The 22,889-nt window shown below is 31.4% G+C and overlaps 1 protein-coding gene across 3 annotated transcripts in view; it reads right to left on the bottom strand.

The window, feature by feature from the left end:
• Positions 1-3,869: 3,869 nt before the first annotated feature.
• Noc3 (Nucleolar complex protein 3) overlaps positions 3,870-22,889 on the bottom strand; it is a 396,047-nt gene continuing 377,027 nt past the window's right edge. For all 3 annotated transcript variants that reach the window (XM_089595796.1, XM_089595797.1, XM_089595798.1), the window contains exon 9: positions 3,870-4,158. In XM_089595796.1, the coding sequence (XP_089451922.1) occupies positions 3,954-4,158 (205 nt within the window). In that variant the 3' untranslated portion in view covers positions 3,870-3,953. The remainder of the gene's footprint in view (positions 4,159-22,889) is intronic.

Here is a 22,889-nt window from a genome sequence, read left to right as displayed (position 1 = left end):
TTATAAATTTTCAGGCGAGATAGAGTGCCTCCTGGCCAAATCAATAGTAATTTTGATACCATTTTTCTTCCAGGGTTCATGATAAACCCAGACAGTAAACAACTATAAAGACTTCAGTAAACGTAGACCATGTTTTAAATAAGACGTTAAGTTATTAAACAACTAGAGAATATAAGAAATGGACATCGAACTACAACCACCATTCACGTTAGTGATTTATTTATTAAGAGGCCTGATAAAACACTAAACGTGGAAAAAGAAATTTAGACACTTTCCACTATTAAGATGAGATTCACTATTTGTCAAGCAAAAAAGATTTCTTCACCAACATCGTCGAAAAGTGTCAATGATATACCAAACGTTGATCCAAAAAGACTTATGTGTCTTGTACCGTGGGATATAAAAGAAAAGGGAAAAAAACTTCTTTAATTACGACGCCGACTTAGCATACTATTACAAGGAAGTTAAAGCCGACTCACGCTAAACAAAATCCTCAAAAGCTTCGGAGTAGTCCAGTCCATAGAGCAGGAATCCAGTACTACGAGTTATCCTTGTTATAAAGTAGTGTTGAGTTCACCGCAGGAGGCAGAAATTGTAGCAAACAGCTTCAATCAGCACCAACACTACAGGAACTATTTTACTCACTAATTAGACCACCAGATAACCTGAGTAATTGAGCAGCATCAACGGCAGCCACGTCCTTAATAAACAAGAAAATTTCCAGGATTCACAATATATTCAAGAATGGATGTTAGATAGATAAAATAATCAAAGGGCCAACCAATAAATATTAAATAAAGATTCTCCTAAATAAATTTGATCCTATGCTATCTTTGAAAGAACGACCATGCATCGCATTATACACCGAGTATGAGGCGATTTAAGATATCTACTTCTTTGTTTCACGACAAAAACAAAAAGATGTTATTTACATTTACATAACATGTAAGACTGCAGATTAGGCGAAAGATATACGCCGCACGATTGTATATTGTATAACTCTGCAGCCAAAAAATAAAAAATACAGAAAACAAAAATAACACTTATAAAAATGATGCTCTTATAGATTGCGACCCACTTCAGCAGTAAGTAGTATCTAAGCTGCCAGTTTTAACAAATTTGGATGAGTACACCCGGTTGTTAATGACATTTGCTCCTTTGAGCCATCTAAACTATCTACTAGATACCGTGCGCGATGATGGGCGAAAATCGTATTTAAATTTTTCTACTTATTGTAACGAAGGTTCGGCAGCAAGAGCCCTTGACGGGCTTAAAACGTATGGAGCAAAATGTTCATATAAGTATAGTCAAAAAAATCTTGAACTAATGACACATTCACCGTGTGGAAGCTTAATATACAAAAGCGATCTTAAAATGTATTTAGTCTTTCGGGCGAAACACAAATAAATCTAAAAAAGTATTGCCCATTAGTCCAAAAGGATTTCAGCCAAGTAAAACACGACTGGCACTACAAGCTATGCATTGAGACAGGTGTTACAACAAATACAACAAATCTTGATGCTCTAAGCAGATTGATCATTAACAAAAAAAAAAAAAAAAGAACCAAGGATCAAGCGGATAAGAAAAGACATTAACCATAATAAATCATAGTAAGTCCTATTTTCCTTCCCTTTAGCACATTCTTAAATAAATGTAATAATTCTGTAGGACATTGACAACTTACTTCAGTTAATTATATTACGTTCAATTTTTTTTTCAGTAATACTTTAATAATGTAAAAAAAAAAATAGTAACAAATTAAATACGTTTATTTTTATAATGTTAACATGTCTATTAAGGATCGTTGGGAATACATTTTTACTTATAACGTTAAAAATAATTTTAAGAAGGTGAAGGTAAAAAGCGTAATTTTTTTGTAATTTTTAAAGTATTAGATTCACCATGATCCACTTCTTACCTTAACTCGGATTGCTTATATATATATATATATATATATATATATATATAATAGTGCTTAACGTCCGGCTCCTTTAATAAGGGCACTACTATGGGCACTTAGCACTTGGAAAAGGGACAAGGAAAGGGATGGAAGGGGGTAGGGGGAAATTAGGCAATTATGCTGCGAGGAGGTCGCCTAAGCCCTCCTCAAGGAGCATTGCGTAGTGAAAAAGCACATGTGAAAAATCACAGAGGTACTTGCCCGAAAAGTCGCACTGGCCGGGAATCGAACCACGGTTTTTCGCGTGCCAATCCACAACCTAGCCGACTGAGCCACTGCGCGTTCGCATGTATATATTCGCCAAGGACAGCAATAGTTTTAACAAAGGGAGGCTGTTAAGTTACCACTTGCATAAACAGATAAATTTACTATTTTGTTTTATATTATTTTATTTTATATCATATTTTTCTCTTTCTCCATGATAAAATTTTAAGATTCTTCAAAAAGTCATCATTAACGAATGTTGCCACCTGACTCTGGACTTCGTGGCTCTCAGAAGTGTCAATTAATAACCAAAACGAACCGCTAAGCCCAAACACATAAAGTAAGCAAGTACCAGCCCCCTAGTACGTAAGACAAAGATATTTCGACTAAAGCTTCACGCAAGGTGTATTTTTTGCGCAGCATTTTAGTTAGTAGCCTGCTGCCACTCATCGAGTACAGAACTTAATTACTAATTCTAAAGTAACTAGCGAAAGAGTGTCTTATCGTTGCTTCTTTCTTTTGTGAACGCATTATTTTTAACAAATGAATACATAACAAGCTGAAGAAAGTTATTAGAGTTATTTAAACTAATAGTTGATAATAGTAAATAATTGAATATTAGCTAAATAGCCATTTCACCTGAAGCTGCTAGAAAAAAAAAGGTACGTTAACACGCATATTTTATAAAATTTTTCTCTTTTCTTTCCTATAAACAAACAAATAGTTAGACTATCTACTGGTCCCGTAGCCTGTATAAAAACGTGAGACTACACTCCACAACCTTTAGTTCTAAATTGATTACATCAAAAAATCCGTTAAATAATATCCTGGATTAATTTAATGCAGAAAGCATTGATCTTGTTTTATTATTAATAGCTATGACATTAATTTAAAATTCACATATCCAGTAGAAGTAGATAATCCAATGTATTTTTTACATCTGAGACTAATAATACCGTATAACAAAATTAACTCCCGCATTCTACGAGTACATTTCACAAATCGGCATAACATATTGGCTGAGATGCCTCGGATGTATTTTACAGACTACAACAACCTTCCTCTTTGGCCACCAATTAACTCGTATAGTTTGAGGAACGACTGGGAAGCCCGAGGCATCAGAAAATTCTGAAGCAGTAGTATCGAACAGTGATCCTTGTAAGTTAGTTATCAATAATGTAGTTAATACTTAAACCGTTAGGGTGGCTTGATAAATTCTGTTTTATACAGTTAATGATTTTATTCTGACAGATTCAACAAATTTTTATTAGCTTACTTTTAGTAGTTGAAGTCTGGTCATAACACGTGTTAAAAAATCAAAAACTAAAATAAGAAGCTTAGTCAAGTTAAAATAAATTAATAAAATTATGAGATCTGACTGATTTTAGGTATTTCTCAAAGTTGAAAAACATCGTTTCAAAAAAAATTATTTTTTCAACAGTAATTAAAAATAAAAGAAAATTCGACGAAAAAAAAATACTCTCAACAGTAAGAAGAATAATAATAAGAAAAAAAATCTGTGTGGAACAAAAATGATAAAGGAAGTTGCATGAAAACATTTTTTTCACTCTAGGACTCTTTAATTCTGAAATTTCAGAACGACGTATGATATAAATGCAGCTTTTTCATTTATTACAATGATTACTTAAAACAATAAAAATAGTAGGAGCAAATTTGACACATTCTTTTATTTACAAATGCAGTATTTCCAACAGACTGTTTTCATAATAACAACTTAGTTTATACCCTTTACACCATCTATAATAAGGCGTAGTAAATAAGACAAATATTATGTTATTGCTATATCTCTGAAGACATCTAAATAGCTATTATAAATTACATTCTCAATACCAGTATTAGCAACAGTCTTATTAAAAATATCTGTGAATAAAAAATCTTCCTTTAAGATGGTACAGTTTCTCTTTCGCATTAATATATTTGGATTAAATAAGCCTAATGTTGGACTATATTCTTGATGTATTTTCTCTGGACATCTGGAAAAAAATCATTTCCATTACATTTTCAATACAAGTACTATTATAGCATAAAAAATATTTAAAAATAGAAAAATGCAGTAAAGTTACCATTAAAAGTAGGTACGCAAATAATCAAGTTGGAATACTATAGGCTTAGCATAGCAAACAGTCAAACATTTATTTTCGTTGAACGTCAATACCTACCCTAACGTACTTGTAAACAAAATTTTGAGGGTGTCGTTAGAAAAAGACAAGTAACAAACATAATAATATGTTTTTCTAATTATATTAAATATCTTACAGGGAAACAGTTTTGGGAAACATGTCTCTTGGACACTGACGAAGTAATCCGTTCAAATTCTTAGAAATCTTTACTACTTTTTTAAACATCTTTGAATATCACTAAATCACTGAAACCGCTCATAGAAGCTTCTTAATGTTGCCGATAAAAAGTCTAAAGTGTGTGTTAGATGATAATGTTATTATAGTACTTGTGGTATAGTGAAAACAAATGTGGTGGTGCGAATGTTTAGTTAACGTTAATTTTTGTGCATTCCGCTAAGCGAGTGTAATGTTCTATTGTATGTAGATATACAAACAAATTGTTTTATTATTTGTGTTTTTGAGCTCTATTGTTTGTATGGCGCTCACTTTGGGAACACATTATTAGCTGTTCAAATAAACTACGCACCGTCTCACTTTTGTTTCCTTACGCTACGTAATAGGTAGTTCCCAACTTTGACCTGTAATTTACTACATATTTTATACAATTTTCATAAAGAAATGCGGTTACATAAGTATGGGAGTATCAAGTGTTAAAAAACACAAAAGTAACAATTTTTTTTTTAAGCCAAAATTTCAGAAAGCTTGTTGGTATTGAGTTAAAAACAGTACCGATTAAGCGACTTTTTAAGTGTTACTAGGTACAAATCTACTTCTTTTGGCTTTAATAAAAAAAACAATCTTTAAAATTTATTAAAAACAAGAGGGATTAGTTACTTTGGATCCTAATAACAAAAAACTTTATACCGGTTAACATACCTGTCACCAAAAATTTATTACTGTATCATTGAATGTTACTGATATTTCTAAAAAATCACTTCCTATTGATATTTTGAGTATAAAAGAAAGCTATGAATTTTTTTTCAACTAATCAAAGCGATACATGTTTATTCAATGTTAAAGAATAAGTTATTTTTCTAACATTCGGTTTGTGTAAATGTGTGTGTCAGTGCGCGCGCGCGTGCTAGTAGGATTTTTTTGGTTACTTCTAAGAGATACTAAATATAAACCAGTGATGGCTTGTTGACTACGGCGCAATTCTTTGTCAATTGAGGTACAGCTAGTTTTGTTAGGCGTTCGATTGAATATGTAGATCGACTCAAAAAAATTTTTAGAGTGTTATTCTGGAATTGGTTTTTAAGTGGATACTCCTGGTGGTGATTATTTTTTTTATAGAAGAGATTTTCAATCAATACAGGATATTACCTGAAGTTTTCTCGAGGTCAATCTGGGCAGATACGGAAAATTAATTTTAGTTGGTGCGCAGTAACAACCAATGTAAAAATTAAAAAAAAAAATTTATTCAACGGAATAAAAATAAAAGTTCAACTGCAGTATGGATAGTAATACATTTTCAACAAAATAAGTTTTTTAGTTAATAAATTTCATAACACTAATCTAGAGACTATGCTTTACATTTTTAGCAGAATTATTTATTTGCGTGTGTATGTGTGCAAAATATGTTGTACCCACACATGCATACGTACTTTTCTCCATGACAAATAAGTTTCATTTACTATTAAAATTCATACTTGGTGCCTCTATTATAGAACGTGGAGTGCATTAAAAAGAGAAACAAGCAATAGTAGGAGAAAAGGAGAGAACCGTTTCGTTGTCAACCGCTAGCTCAAACTTATCAGTCCTGCGTGCTAGCAATCTAGCCACAGACGAACACGACTAATACTTGCACTGATACGTATTATTATAACAAAGGCAAGACTGATAGAGTCAGTTGGGAAGTTGGCATGTATTTTTCATAAGATCTTATTTATTATAGGCATACGATGGAGGTAGTAACCGATAAAATAAATTAAAGATTTCAAAACATACTTATTGATAAAAATTGAACAAAATTTAATTTATTGATAAAGACTAAAAAAGATTCATGCAGTATGAAAAATACAGAAAATATGTACGTTACAATATTATATATTTGATTGAAACACTGTTACTTTAAGTTAGAGTAGTGAAAGGTCGTTACGCGAAGCGTACAGGATGGCCATACCTCGCGAGTATATATAAATGTACGTGTATTTTATATATGTTAGTATAACTATCTTCCTATATTATATGGTTGTTTCTGAGTCTATACTCGTTGCCCAGCACCAACCCTCTCCACCCATTATCGTCCCACAAAATCACATGAAACTCTGCTAGTTGTTACAAAATTCTAAAAAAAAAAAGTGATTGGCAGCACCACCCCGCACTGTTCACTGCCTCTCCGCGACCACCCTACTATATAAAGACTAGTATGGATCAAAATTTTTAACGCTTCTTCGTTTCTCTATGATTTGACTAAAAATCGGAATCTGAGATTTTTTAATTCAAACAACTATAATTACTTGTCCACACGTGCAAGTAAGATTGTTCAAACTAAACAATCATATTGCTTTCAGGATATAAAAATACAGTATATAAAACTTTTATTTGACCTTCATTGTAATCCAAAGTTATTTATTTAGTAGATTTTTATACCACCCAAGAGATATTACTTAGGTGCGTAAAGAGTTTCCTTTTAGAGAACTTTTCGCTATGTTTGGAAAAAAATTAATTTGAAGCGGTTCTATTGAAATAAAAACTGATAACAATACTCGTAAGGCTTACATTCAATGTTACTTTACAAATATTAACACCTAGAGGGACTATATATTTTTTTCTTTAAAGTAGCCTTATAGACCGTTGTAGTTCAAGTACTTTAAGAATTTAACTGAAGTTAATATGTCAAAAAAATAAGATAATCTTCTCAGATTTATATTCAAAGTATAGTATTGTATATTATAATATATTCAAAGTATAATATATTCAATATATATATAATATATAAGTATAATATATTCAAAGTATAGGCTAAATAATTATAATTTGTTTCCAAATCAAAGATTTTCTTCTTAAGGACATTTCGAATTTTAAATTTGTAATCTGATTAAAAAAAAAAAAATTATTTATTGTCATGGAAACCCACCTGAAAGAAAAATGACGGAATTACATGTAGTTTTACAAATGGCTTTACAAAAGGGGTTTTAGATTGATAAAACTAGATGTAATTCCATATGGACAAACACATGGAATTACAAATGGAAAAAGAAAAAAAAAAAAAAAAATTTAAAGTCTGGAAATAACTGCAGAACACGGTCATTCGTAGTTGACTGCTAGCATTGAATGTTACCATTAAAGATGATAAGTCCGTAACAAGGGGGTTTGAGTGATTTTTCTCGAATACAAAAAAGTACAATTTTTCAATTTTGTTTCAATTCCTAAAATAGTACTTTAACTCCCTTGTTCTGGAGTTACTATCAGGACGGTAACACCTTTATCGTTAACTGTAAAGAACGCATTACGGTATCCTGCAGTTATTTCTAGATAACAAATTTTTTTTTTTTTTTGTAATTCCGTGTGTTTTTTCGTATGGCATTACATACGGCATTACCAATTCAAAACCCCTTACATAAAGCCATGTATAAAACCACATCTAATGTCGTATGGCTTTCCTGAAGTAATAAGACATAGAGTTCAGTCATCTTTTATTCAGGTGGGAAATGCAGGTACTAAAGAAAATTATTACCAGCCACAACTCTAACAAAAATTAAAAAACCTCATGACTCGAAAAGATCCGAACTATTATTGTCGTATTTTATTTTAGCAAAGAGTTGTGTTGGTATTTAAAAGTGCCATGTGGTCAATACTACGTACCACTCACAACTTTAACCTACAGGTAGAGAAAAAAATTTGTCGTAGTAAAGTACCGTTTGCGTCTAAATTAGAATAAATTAACTATCAGAAAATCAACCTCAAAAAAATGGACGATCCTCACAAAAACATTACTTGCCGCAACTTTGCCAATCATTTTTTTTTTTTTTTTGGATCACAAACGATTTTCATTAGAAACTGAAGTCGCGTCAATTTTCAGATTTATGAAAGGGTAGGAAATCACCCATTTCGGGTAGTTAACAAATTCTCAGCTTGGCGCAAATAACACCTCTCTGTGACAATTTTTTATTCTCTATCCATTAGTTTAGGTTGTGGTTGGTATATAGTGTATAGTGTCGACCAAATGGAACTTCTTAAATACCAACAAAACTCTTCATCAAAATGAAAAAAGAACTATAAGGTTGGCGAATTTCTATGAGAGTTGCGGCTGAAATTATTTAACCATTCTTAAGCCTCAGCTTTTAATCTAATACAAGTTCTTGTTAACTGTGACATCCATATCGTTTTCTTCATCCTTTTACTACAGCACCCTCGGTCATCTGAAATTGTCAGATTATCTGATTGCACAGTGCTTCGTATAAGTAACGGTCATTCGTTCTAGTTGTTTGATCACATACTACATTTGAACTTAAAAAAGTAAACATATTTTATTATTTACATTATCTTTCGAATCATAAATTACAATAGTGCAGTCATTCAATTACATGAGAATAAAAACTGTAATTAAAAGAAATATAAAAGCATTAAAACTGTTGACACTTATTACTATTGCTTTAACAAACTACTTGAGAAGCAGTTAAGGTTTTTCACTACTTCAACAAACTTGTTTGCATGTGCGTAGGTAAAAAAGTGTGCAGAAAATACTGTTTCTTCTCTACCTCGCTAATTTAGTGCTCAGAGCTTGATCTGGATACGATTATATTGTATCAATTTCTATAACTGAACGTTATACGTAGTGTGTGGGAGTTGAATTATTGACAATCCCTTTACGCTTCCACACTTATCCGAATATTTCCAAAGTTGGACAGAGTTAACCGAATAGTCTTTTATACGTACTAAATACAAGAATCTAAAGATATCTGAATAGTCACAGTTAGCTGAATATTTCAAAGGTTGGCCGACCGAACAAGCCCACCCACACAGTTCCCTATGCCCCCGCATTTATCCGAATATTCCTGAGGTCGGCCTGAGGAAGTTAACTGAATAGTCTATTATCTGTAGGAGAATCGAAAATTTCTGGGAGTGGAGCCCTCCCATGCAATTCCCCTATACCTTCTACGCACTTATTCAAATATTCTGAAGGTTGACCGAAGTCAACTGAAAACGCTCACCAACCCCCTGTGTATAATCAAAGGTAAGTTTTTATCAAAACCTTAATAATGCCTTTTGAAAGTCTTATAAAGTGGGTTTCAAAATATTTACAACACCCTACAATGCCCTTAAAATACATTTTAATTCTTTATGATGTTATTATTAACTCTTTATGAGAATCTTGTAAATGCTTCATTGCACATATATGAAGCTATCACTGAGAAGTATATAACACTGTTTGTTATTTATCTCTTTACATAGAAATACTACGAATATACTATTTTTTGCTAGCACTATCACCGTATACAAGAATTAGCAATGCAATATAGAAATCAATGTTATGATGGAGACTTCTGTATACATAAACATGTTAGTTGCAAACTTTTAATTAAAATTTTATTTTGTATTTGGTATGGTTAGTTGTGAATAGTAACAGTTTGAATATTTTAAGTTCTAAAACAGTTTGGACGATTTAAATGAAATAGGACCATTCAAAATCATTTGAAAAAAATCAGTCAGGCGGGAATAAAAAATTGCTGATCAAGAAGATCTTATAATGCGCGACAAGTTTATGAAACATTTACAGTGAAAATTTCTGAATACATATAAATATGCATATGCAATTTTTCTTTTATCTTGGACATATTTTTATTTGAATGTTCTTGAATTAATTTTTAAATATTTACCGAAGAATTTCGATTATTATGGAAAAAAATGATAGAATTGAAGTGTAAACTACTGAAGATGGAAATTTATTGTGTTGATGCATTCTTCATTTTTTGTATAATAACGTCGTATAAAATTGGCATTGTATTGGATTCTTTTTTATGTAAAATAAATCCTACAGTTTACATATTAATAACTACAAACATACAAAAATTATACGATAAGAAGTAAAGTTTTTGAAGGAGAAGTCTAAATTATGTCGTTTATTGAAATTCACAACATTTATTCGAAAATAACTCACGAAGGATTTCGAATGATAGAGAATAGAAGTATACAAAGTAGAAACGAATCAAATTTACTTTAATCAGGACGTATTGATGAAGGACTATCATATAAATGAATGTGAAAATAAGATCATTTTTTATAAGATTCTAAGAATAATTATGAGAAAAATTATTACGAACAAAACAGTAGTAATATCAGTAACATAAGACAAACTAAAAATTTAAATATAATTAAATTGGATAAAATTGTTAAATCAGATTAAGATACTTTCACTATGAAAGTGGAATAGGTCTACAGGGGACACCACTTGAAAAAAAACGCACCTAAGTGTTTACCGCAAGGTAATGTGAAAAGACACTAAAAGAAAGAAAGATGTAAAAATAAATGTTTCTTGTTAAAAAACGTTTATATCAAAATTACTTCAATTTTTATTCATGAATTCATTTAAATTACATTAAAATAATGGTAAGTCTAAAATTTACCTCAGTAAGGGTCTCATATGGATACATCGAAGCATTCATAAGGTCCTCATAAAGGGTTAATAATAGCCCCATAAGAAACTAATAACTGTACTCCAAGAGCATGTTATGAATTTGTAAAGTATTTAAAAGAAATTTTATTTAAATACTTTGTAAGCCATCATAGCAGCCTTTATGAGAGACTAACCTTCAGATGCACACAGGGAGGTTGACAACCGTAGCGAGCGGGGGGGGGGTGAAGCTTCCCTAGTAAATATGTATAGTTATTCACCAAGAGCTGTCTAGACCTCCCTACTTTTTACCGTCTATTACCACTTATTTACCCCCTCCAGAGAGTCCAAACTTTTCTTTCACTCCCTGACCCTTACTCAAAATAAAGCAAAATTTTTTTCATTTCTCTGTAAAATGAAACAAATAAAATTTTATTTAACCCCCTTGCCCTTCTCGAAACTAATCACATTTTTTATGAACTCCCCTCCCTCCCTACCCTTCAAAATATACGAATATTACTTTATTTCTTTTGCTTCCTTTTTCACCCTCTTGCCACCGATTAGATTTTTTATCCCCCCCCCCTTACCGTTCCTTAAAAAAAGACTCTTCTTAATTGTTTTACCTTCCTTCTTAGCCCATCCTAGCCCCACTACTCAACAAAGAAAAATTCTTGTTACTCCCATGCCAAAATTTAGCTAATTGAAATTTTGTCAGCAACTCAATGATGTATTCATGTATCCCCCCTCTCACCACTCCGTCAGCTACTGTCACAATTTAAATTTTAGTTTAGTACTTGTCATCCTCTCTTGCGAGATTGGGCGAAATATTTCTCATTTCCATGTAAAATGAACCCAAAAAATTCTGATGTATATTTTCATCTGTTCTTTTTACACCACTCATTTTTTTGTATAAAATAAACCTAATAAAATTTGGGTACACTTTTACTAATTTTTTCCACACCACATATAAGGCAAGTAGAAAGGCCCGTTATTTTTTTGTTATTGTTATTATGTAGATCATTCCATGGAATAATTTAGATAAAATGACGTGCGTGACATAATATACATATCTATAATTATATTTTATATTAGGGTAAAATAATGACAACCGATAAAGTCATCGCTTTCATTCATTTTTTAAAGTATAAAACTGTGCCCTGTTTAAAAAATGACGTAACTAGCTGCCTTTTTGGAAAAATACTTATTTTTATAATGAATGACGAAAGTACATATATCTTCCTATAGTATACAGTTGTAAGGATTTTAATAGTAGCTAAGCTGCTGATCCAGCTATATCCAGCTCTGTCCACCTACTGCCAAACCACGCATAATTGTCTTATTAAGCTTAATTTTACCTTACAAAACTTATATTCTTTGGCCACCCTTTGTCACCCCCATCCTTCCCTGTCCAATCCTGGCTGTTCCTTCACCACCCCCCTACCAGCTCCTTACTAAACTGGTAAAATTCCTTACCACTTGTAAGAATTTTAATGATAGCTAAGATGTCCCATCCTCTCTTGGCCCCTGCTGTATTTTTTGTATCTAAAAAATTGCAATGACAATTTTCAAAAGCAATATTTTCAAACAATATTTTTCATCTTAAATTTACTGTTTGACTCATTTTGTACGTATGTATACCATATTCCCAGAGTTGGCGAGGGTAGTGAGTAAGGGACAGAGCTCCACTAGTATACAGCGTGTATCGAAAATGAGTGACGAAAACTATACTACGCGATAAAGCTCGTCCAGACTGATTGAAAAGCTCTTTAAAAAATTTTGGTTTGATGCGCATTCTCCGAGGTATTGACAAATTAACATTAATGATTTTGGCCAATCACAGAGCGCTTGGCGTCGGGGGGCGGGCTCTCAGTGCCGGTAGTGTAATCGACTCTTGATGGAGGGTGCGGTGGTGGGGAAGTGCCTAGGGGAAAAAAAGGTTGGTACGCAGAGTGTAGCTTTATCGACTGCCGAGAATCAATTAGTCGTCGAACCGAGGGGTAATGCAAACACTGCTGAAATAAATGAGGATGTAGCAATAATAAAAGGGATAATAAAAGAATGCTCTTGGTAGTAATAATCTAAATAACCAATTCACTTTTTTCCAAATTTTTAGCACATCTGTGAAAATAAACTCTACAGAAAGAAAAAGAAGTCATAAAAGGACGCTGGCAAAGCGGTATAAACACTTTACTCAAAATGCCAGTCCTTGAGTATGGAGAGCCAAAATAAAAATTTCTCACCTTTGAGCACACTCACTGGTGACAGCTCAGTAAACTCCAAAAATTAAGACTAACTGACCAGTTGGCTTATTGCAAATCTGAAAACCAATCAATGTATGGATTGGAGCAAGCGCATAATTTTTAAGTGCCAGATGATGGTTTCACTAAGAGGAGTAGTCCATTTTCTGACTTTCCTGTTCCTCGCATACTCACTGGTGAAACATAAGTAAGATTACTCAACTGAGACCAACTGGCCAGTCAATCCATACATAAATTCCAAGTCCACAGGATGTTCTTGGTACTGGTGCTCTTAGTCGACAAATCTACTTTCTCCATATTTACAGGACATTTCTAAAAGTAATCTGTACAGAACCTAAAACAAAATTTTATGCAGAGAGTTAAAAAGTACAGTGACACAACCGGTATGAACGCATTACTGAAGTTGCCAGTCCTTGAGTATGAAGAGCCAAAATAATAATTTCTTACCTTTGAGCACACTCAGTGGTGACAGCTCAGTAAACTCCAAAAATCAAGACTAACTGACCAGTTGGCTTATTGCAAATCTGATGGTATTCTAGTTTGACAATGCAGAGCACCTGCGCCAAGTACACTTCTGCTGGTACCAAAAGCATCCTGCAACCCCTGTCATTTTTGTTCATGCCCTAGCTTGTAATCAGATTTTATTTTTTTTAGTTATGCACTGACTGGCAAGAAGGTTTCAGTTGAGCTAGTATACGGAGTAGTCAACAGTAAGTGTTCGAACAGCCTTCCAGTGGATTAGTACTAAAAGTTACAGTAACACTCAAAATTTTTGTATTTGCCCAAGTGTGTACTCTAATAATCTTTGTTTTTAGTTGTGTAGTGGATTAACTGGTCAGTTGTTCTCAGTTGAGTAATCTTCCTTATGTTTCACCAGTAAGTATGCAAGGAAGTGGAAAGTCATAAAATAGACTACTCCTCTTAGTGGAACCATCATCTGGCACTTGAAAATTATGCACTTGCTCCAATCCATACATTGATTGGTTTTCAGATTTGCAATAAGCCAACTGGTCAGTTGGTCTTAATTTTTGGAGTTTACTGAGCTGTTACCAGTGAGTGTGCTCAAAGGTGAGAAATTATTATTTTGGCTCTCCATACTCAAGGACTGGCAATGTGAGTAAAGTGTTTATACCGCTTTGCCAGCGTCCTTTTATGACTTCTTTTTCTTTCTGTAGAGTTTATTTTCACAGATGTGCTAAAAATTTCGAGAAAAGTGAATTGGTTATTCAGATTATTACTACCAAGAGCATTCTTTTATTATCCCTTTTATTATTGCTACATCCTCATTTATTTCAGCAGTGTTTGCATTACCCCTCGGTTCGACGATTCATTGATTCTCTGCAGTCGATAAAGCTACACTCTGCGTACCAACCTTCTTTTCCCCTAGGCACCTCCCCACCGCCGCACCCTCCATCAAGAGTCGATTACACTACCGGCACTGAGAGCCCGCCCCCCGACGCCAAGCGCTCTGTGATTGGCCGAAATTATTAATGTTAATTTGTCAATACACTTCAATATTTGTATTAATCTTTTTTCCTTTCTTCGGAATTTTTCACTTCCAATCCAAAAAAAATATTTCACTTGAGACCGTCATCTTTTCTTTCGTCTGGCACTTTTTATCTTTGCTATTTTATATCTCAACACTTTAGGGTAGTATTATAGTGAAGGTCATCAAAAAATAAATTTGGAATCAACAATATATTAAATAATGATTGTTACATGACAGTTCAAGTCATTTGTACGCCAAGTCTTTATTGGTGGTAAACATGAATTAATTGTCGAAAATATTTAACTTTCTAATAAATATAAATCATAAATAATTAATAATAGTAATCTAAAGATCTTTAGAGTTTTTTATATGTATAATTAGATAATTTTAATTATCAAACTATAGTTTACCAAATTTATTAAATAATTAGCTATTACATTATAAAAAGGAGTGATTTGAATATTTTAAATAATTAATTAAGCCTACGTTTAGTGATTTTACGTCCGAACTTTTATAAGTAAAGGGCAGAACTCTTAGATTCGTTCTATAAAATAATAAATTTAATTTTTGTTCATTAGGAACCAGCCATCGGCTCAAAGGCCTTATTTGCTTTTACTTGCAGTATACATTTCTTTGAAATCGTCGACTCGGCGTTGTGGTGTTAGGTTTCGCCGAGCGATACGTATGGAATGGTATACGCTGTGCTGGCGTTGACCTACTGTTAGAGTTTATGTCTTATGTCATACGGTAGTAGCATATCTTATTCGTCCTTTTATCTCACGTCATTGTTAAGGTCTTTGTTATACAGTGTCAATTTTATTTTTCCTCGATATTCAATTTATTCATTAAGATAAGAATTATGTGTCAATCGATTAGAATTATTAGATTTTGAAATGTTTCGTATAATTTAGTAATTGAAATGTTTTTGAATTAAGAAAATTAATGTAATCAACAACCAAGTTATGACTTATCTGATGATTTAATAAATTTAGAAAAGCCAGAAATAGTTAATTTAACAATTTTGCTGTCGAAATTGTGTATGATATTTCTTGTGTACATCTGCATTAAAAAATGTTGAAGTTGTCGATTAATCACATTATTTGGTATATTTGTGCCAATTGATTTCGTAAGATGAGCGTTTTATAAGATTGTTTGAGGTTGCACGAATAGTTCGAGTTTTGCGACGGTAGCTTGTTTCAAAAGAAGTAAGTTATATGTCACGCGATTGCAGAATCAGGTATACCGCTCGATGGTTTGAGATCGCTGAGCTTTTAATAATTTAAAAACGAAACTTTGTGTTTTGAAGTAATAAATATTAAGTGTGTGACATGGGATATCCCAGTGACACAATTCGAAGCTTAAAGAGAAAAATAAATTATAAGGTAACCAAAGATTAAAATAAAACCTTAATAATTTTTTTTTTTACTATCTGTCAAGAGTAAAAAATGCAATTATAAAATAGAGAATGATAGACTTTTTTTTAATGTAACAGCTATTTAAAACTTATTTTATGTAGCACAGCTATAGTGTCAATATTATCAACAAGATAGGAAATATTAACTGTTTTCCGAGTGTCTCTGACTCAGAGATCTGGATAATTTATAATTGAACATCTATAATTATAATCAGTTTTTTCAGTGGTAGTAAATTAAGGTGTTGTTTGACAAAAATGCAATTGCACATCCCTTTTAGGATTCCCGTTCGTAAAAATATTAAAAAAAAAAAAAGCATTCTACATTAAAAGTCAATTAACTGTATTTTTTATAAGTATGTATTAGGTTAGTCACGATCGTGAACTGTTTGTACAGATTAATTCAGAATTTATTCGATATTGTCAATGACTAAATATAAGAAGCTTTTTTTTAATGGACTTAGTGACAAATTCACTATTAATAGTTTATTTACGATTAAAGTATATGATAGTTACTTTGTATAGACTTGATTTTCATTCAGCACTCCTTTATATGAACGGTGTTTTATTTCATTAACTTATAAAAAATAAATTCAATTGAGGGGTACTTTCCTCGAAAGATATGAAATCCCTATAAAAATATCTTTTAACAAAACTAAAAGGTTAAGTAATTTTAATGTGTAGAATTAATTTTTTTTTTTTTTAATTTTTGAAACCTTTATACAATAGTAGTGAATAGTATTCTTCTCAAGAAATTTTCAGCCTTACTAAGTTCTGAAATTCAAATCTTAGTACGATTATGATTTTTTTTTGTTTTTTTTTTTTTTAGTTTAGCGTACTTGAGTGCAAATCTCACATCAAATACATTAATGCTTTGCTACGTCGTAAGCCAATGGACATGTTAGAGCATTATTTTATTGTAAATAATGTAAGGTCTGTATACAACAGCAATCAAAAGTCAATATTACTTAGTTTGATTCTACATTTTTTAAATTTCTATTTATGAACGAGTACAAGATTATACATTGTTTTAAGTGTTACACAAAAGTAAGCTTTATTAGAAAACTTGAACGCTTTTAAATTTTGCTTTCAGAACATGGCAAGGCACAAGATCTACTGAGAAGAATACTATTTATTGCCACTGTATAAAAGCTTCAAAAAAAATTTTTTATAGAATTGTTGGGATATTTTATTCGCTGTGTGCAGTAATATGAAAGAGCGCCACCTGCAGGGCAAGAAAGATGCGATGCTGAATATTACGATTACATATTCTGATATGGGCTGCAAACTCAGTTGACTAATTTTTGTAGTTTTAATGCACTTTTGATAATTAAAGTATCGATTTTCAGTATCAAGAGTTTGTTTTAAACATTTTACAACTATTATTTTATAGTTAAAAAAAATAGATAATTAAACAACATAACAAAAAAATGTGTTCTGTTTAATACCAATTTTTAACACTAAAAATCCAAACTTTAAATACCATAATGCATTGAAACTACAAAAAACCATTAATAAAGTTAACAAGCTATGTAATCGTGTTATCCAGCATCACCTCCTTCTTGCCGTTCAGGTGGCGCTGTTTTAGATTATTGCATACAGCGAATAGGGTTACCATTGTCGTCAGTATTGTTGCCACAATAATTTATTTGCTTCTATGATCATTACCATAATCTATAAATGTAAGTTAAACTATCTTACCTCACAACAAGATCGTTCGCCAGGCATGAATTTATTCAAAATACTAAGATTTATTATTTGCTAATTCTATTGATTTATATTTCTTATTGTTGTTTAAGATTGAAGTAAATATTAGCCATATTCATTCGTTTAGCTTCACACTTACTCATTCTCATTGTTGATCGCTGAATTTTAACATTTTTATTTTTATTTCAGTAACATGCTCTGTGAACACTACTATGCAAAATGTAAGCAACGATTTTCTCCAACATTAAGAGCAATCTTTATCTTTCATAATTTCTATTTCTAATTCTTATACTGCTTTGTATTAACTTTACGTATTTAATTACTTTTGTTAATGCACATACATACATGTATTTGTACGCTGCTTTTCGAAATAGTTTAGTATCAGCTGCCTACAGCGCGTACAGCTAAAGCAACTCATTGTACACATATTGTCACTGTTTCCAGATGTTAAAACTCAATTACGCACCCCTGCAATACAGTATACTCTAGTAAATATCAAACAACTACTAAAAATGCAAAGTGAAAAGAGGAACGGAAATTGCAAGTTCAAAAAATGTTTTTCTTGTTTTCTCTACATAAAGGCTAGAATATGCACTGCTGCTCAGGATAACAGTGATAGATTCCATTAAAGAATGTAAAATAAAATGGATAGAAATATGTTGTACTTAAGAAAAACTACGAATGATTGATGAAAATGCATTAGTATCAGTGGTTTTACAAATAAAGATTACAAATATGTAAATAATTAAGTATAGTTAATAATAACGGAAATGACAGACATAACTCTTAAGATTCGAAAAAAAAAAAACAAAAAAAAACAAACATTTTTTCTCCAGAATGATGAATAACGATACAAAATATCTTGTAGACGTGGATGAAAAAAAAGTATTTTAGCATATTTTTTATGAAAAGTAATTATATGTATTTTCTTGTATGTTATAGCATTTCTACCACCCAGAGTGACGATCTTGTTGAAAAAAAAACTCAGTTTGAAAAAACATACAGAAGTAATAGAAAACACTTTAAAAGACAAACGAGGATTAAAGTATTTAGTTCTTTCTTACTCTTTGTTGTATGGTATGTTAAGGGGTCCAATTTGTATTTGGAAAGCTAAGCCACTCCATTGAGGTTGAAATTCATGGTAAAATGAGACTTAATAAATTCACACTTAAAATTCTGGACACTTACCAGAATACATAGAAACTTATTTAAAATAAAAAAATTGCACATAAATTTTATGAGGCGTTATGAAATCTGTACCGAAAATTGTAGCTTTATTTAGCCAATTTTATGCTAAATATTTTAAAAACTAAAATAATATAGATAAAATAATTTACTTTTGAAAAAAATCTTGGAAATCGAACGTTGTTTAGGAAAAACAAGATAAGAAGTTATAAAATTCTATGCTGCAGTTAATCTTATTTAAGAAGTATAAAGGTAAAAAAAAAATTTTCTTAATGACCTAGCTTTTGAAGATGTATTTTTTTCATACATATTTGGATTCTTATTGAATTTTATTTCTTTATTTCTTACCTAATCTTCTAAAAAAAAAAATAAATACTTCCAATTACAATCATACCAGCGATCTTCTGCACATAAGCTGAGTGCTCTACCTACTCTGCCACGAACAATCCCGATAGTACACAACCTCTACCTTCTTCTTATACTGTGATTCGTAACTTACTTTTAATGTAAATTTTTATATACTGTTTGCAAATTAACTTGATTTGATTATAAATTACATTCGTTACTAAATTCTATATCTACTAATTAATTTTATAATTTTAATAAATCGAATAACGAGGTTAAAAATCGCGCAGAGTTACCTCAAGCCGTTTTTATAAATTTTTATTTTTTAAGGTAGCTTCCTTGTCAACACACACACACACACACACACACACACACACATATATATATATTCGGGATTTAACGGTTTTATAACCTCGAGCGAACATGACCGACTGCAGCAGACGACCAACGAGGCTGTAATATATATCCCACAACGCTACAAAGTATACTTGGTACATAACCGTCAAACTAATTTTTACTTTTTTTCTTCGCAAATATCTCAAGAAAACGTAGAATTATCACCCTCATTTTGCACAACGGCATTGGAAAGGAGAAAGATTTTTCTACAAGTATGTTATAGTATGACTTCGAAGCAATTTTAATTCTTTGAGATAAATGCACGCGTAACTCATTGTCTAATGTTTTCCCATAAGACCCAATGTTTATTATAGAAACTTTAAGTTACAATTTCTGGAGATTTCGGCCGATTGTAGGTATAAATAAAGATATCATTGAATTCGGCGGATTAAAATCTATTTAATGGTATACGTCTTGTTTTTGTGCTTTTTGCAAGGGAGCTACCTCAATTTGCAATTATTAAATTTTGTGTACATTATTATAATGATTGTGACATATATTATTGATTAAATATTAATCATCCATTTTATAAAATTAACAATTAAATAAGCGATTCACAATTAATAAAACTGATTTTAAAATCTGTTTAAGTCTTGTTTGAGATAACTGTTGTGCACGTACACGCAACTTATTATAAGAATAAGTGTATTTAAGTGTACGTAACAGATGCGAGAGCGATATAACAGATATTCTCAGAGTAGGTATTTGTTTTGAAATATTCAGAAGAGTCGATGAAATCGGGTACTTTCATATTGGCAAGCCTGGCAGCACAGCCTGCCATGGCTTTAATCTATATTTTTTTTATCTAAGTAATACACTATTTATAATTGTTTATTTCTTTAATCTAAAAATATTTATTAAAACCACGCCTAATTAATGTACATATACTGATCCCAACGATAATTGCACCATCTTTGTACACAATATCATTTCGTAGAAGGTATGTTAATATTCATATATTTTCTGCAATTGAATGTGATAGAAGTATAACTTTATCCTTGGGTACCACCATCCACTGGTGGAAAGTTTCTTTTTATTACTTATGGATGATAAAAATGAGAAAATAAAAAGCACTAACTGTGTACTTATTCTTGTTCATTTTGAATCTTAAATTGACAGAAATTTTTTATAGTGCCTCTGCTTAATATACACCGCCTTAGTGGTAAACCTCTTAAAAATGCGTTTATTAAGATTTAAAAAAAAGTTTTGTCAAATTGAAAATTTTTTTTTTCAATTTTCTTTTATTCACATTACACAAAAGTACATTTATGAAATAGATTTATAAAATTTTATTTTTATTTGAAAACCTCTACTTTGTTTACTAGAGTAAAAAAACAACTAAACCTTTGACTAAAATAATGCGATTTTTTATGTATGTTAAGATTAATTTATCCTCAATCCATGTATATAATTTAAATATAATTTTTATCAATTTTTACATGTAAAATATATTTTTGTTCTAAAAGTTTTAATTTAATGAAAATTTACTAATTATATAAAACAAATATTCAAAGAGTTTTTTTCGACAGGTATAACGCGACGCATTATACAAAAAGTAGACTTGTTTCCGAAAAAAGGTATACATAATAATAAGTTTACGTTCAATTCATTGTGAAAATTTGTACATAAAATTTATTTCATTTATGTTTATTTAAAAAGGCATAGGAAAGTTATGTTTCTTCGTAGTTTGATACGGCTCTGTAAGGTGATTCATGAAAATGAACCGCCTTAATAGAACAATACTGCAAAACTACGACGACAAAATTATGCTTTAATTTAAACTCTACTATATTCATAAAAATATACTTCATTATCATATTTTTAAATTATTATATATTTATTCATTAATATCTATATTATTCCTATCTAGATTTTTCGCCAAGTGTCGGGCAGGTCACTTCACGCAAATTGTGTATACGTTGGAGTTAATATTCTTTATTGACCGTACTACTGTGTGGCAAAATCTTTTTTTTTTTTTTTACATTTACATGGAGAAAAAACAGTCAATATCGCTGGGAAAAGATTGCCTATTTACTTCACAAGGAGCATTGCACAATAAAAAAACACGTGGAAAATTTACAGATGTACTTGCTTAAAACAGTTACTCTGGCCGGAAATCGAGCAGCCGTTTTCTACGTACCGACCCGTAACTAAGCCGACTAAACCAATGCACGCCCCCTATAAAAAACTTATGACACACCATAGCTCTGCAATATAAAAAAAATTTGATCAAAACCTTCACATTCAACTAGACTATTCGCGCTTTTGTCAGTTTTGTCTTATGCGGCAGCTTTAATTAGAATGAGCTTAGGTTATAACTAGGCTAACTATAAACCCATAATTTGTCACCAGTTATGATCTCTAGAGTAAAATAGACCTCTGGAATAAAATTGGGTCTTCAAGATAGAGACAAAGATGACTTAAACATTGTTAATGCGATACTGTTGTTAGGCAAAATAGAGAAATTTTAATAAAAATTTATTACAAAATGTCTTATGCTCAAATCATAAGGTGAAATTTAGTAACACGAGCTAATTGACATTTTTAGCTCTTCATTAACGTCTTCTACGGCAATTCAACGATTGGCCAGCATTTAATTTACTTTCTCAATATTTTCGTCTATTGTTAACGTGTTCGAGCGTCCAACACGTTCTCTATACTTCACATTTTCTCGGCACTCTAAGAACATTTATTACCATCAATGAACATTGCTTTTGTACAAGGTAGTTTTACCGTATACAAAACATATATAATCTTGACAGCATGAAAGAGAGATACGAGTACCATCAAACAGATAGAAAATAAATCAATAATTAAAAACACGTAGCCTGTGGATTCTCAACAATCGTGATACTTTTTGAACGACATCGTATACATATGTATATATTTATAGGAGATAACTAACGTAGACAAATGAAAATGATAAGTAGTTTTTTGTTCATAATAATGGAATTATGCTGACAGCTAGTATAATTTTTTTAAGTTATTAATATACATCTTTAAAGTATATAAGGTCTACATAAGTTCCCTTGCATAAGTTAGTCTAAGTCTAAAAAAGTTGGTGTAAAGAAAGTGAGAGTTCATTAAAAATCGTGTCGAGCGTCTGTGAGAAGTTGGAAAAAATGTAATAAATCGAAATAACAGAGAAAAAGACTGAATTTTCGCTTATTTTGTAGGCAGTTCAGTGAGAGGGAGAGGGGGGTGTAGAATGCCCCAAACAAAGAACTATATGAAATA

Source organism: Copidosoma floridanum, unplaced genomic scaffold, assembly GCF_036245765.1.
Source record: "Copidosoma floridanum isolate Cflo_tuat_1 unplaced genomic scaffold, Cflo_Japanese_pri ptg000028l, whole genome shotgun sequence".
NCBI lineage: Eukaryota > Metazoa > Arthropoda > Insecta > Hymenoptera > Encyrtidae > Copidosoma > Copidosoma floridanum.
The sequence above is the reverse complement of the archived record's forward strand: the minus strand, read 5'-3'. Positions and strand labels throughout refer to the sequence as shown.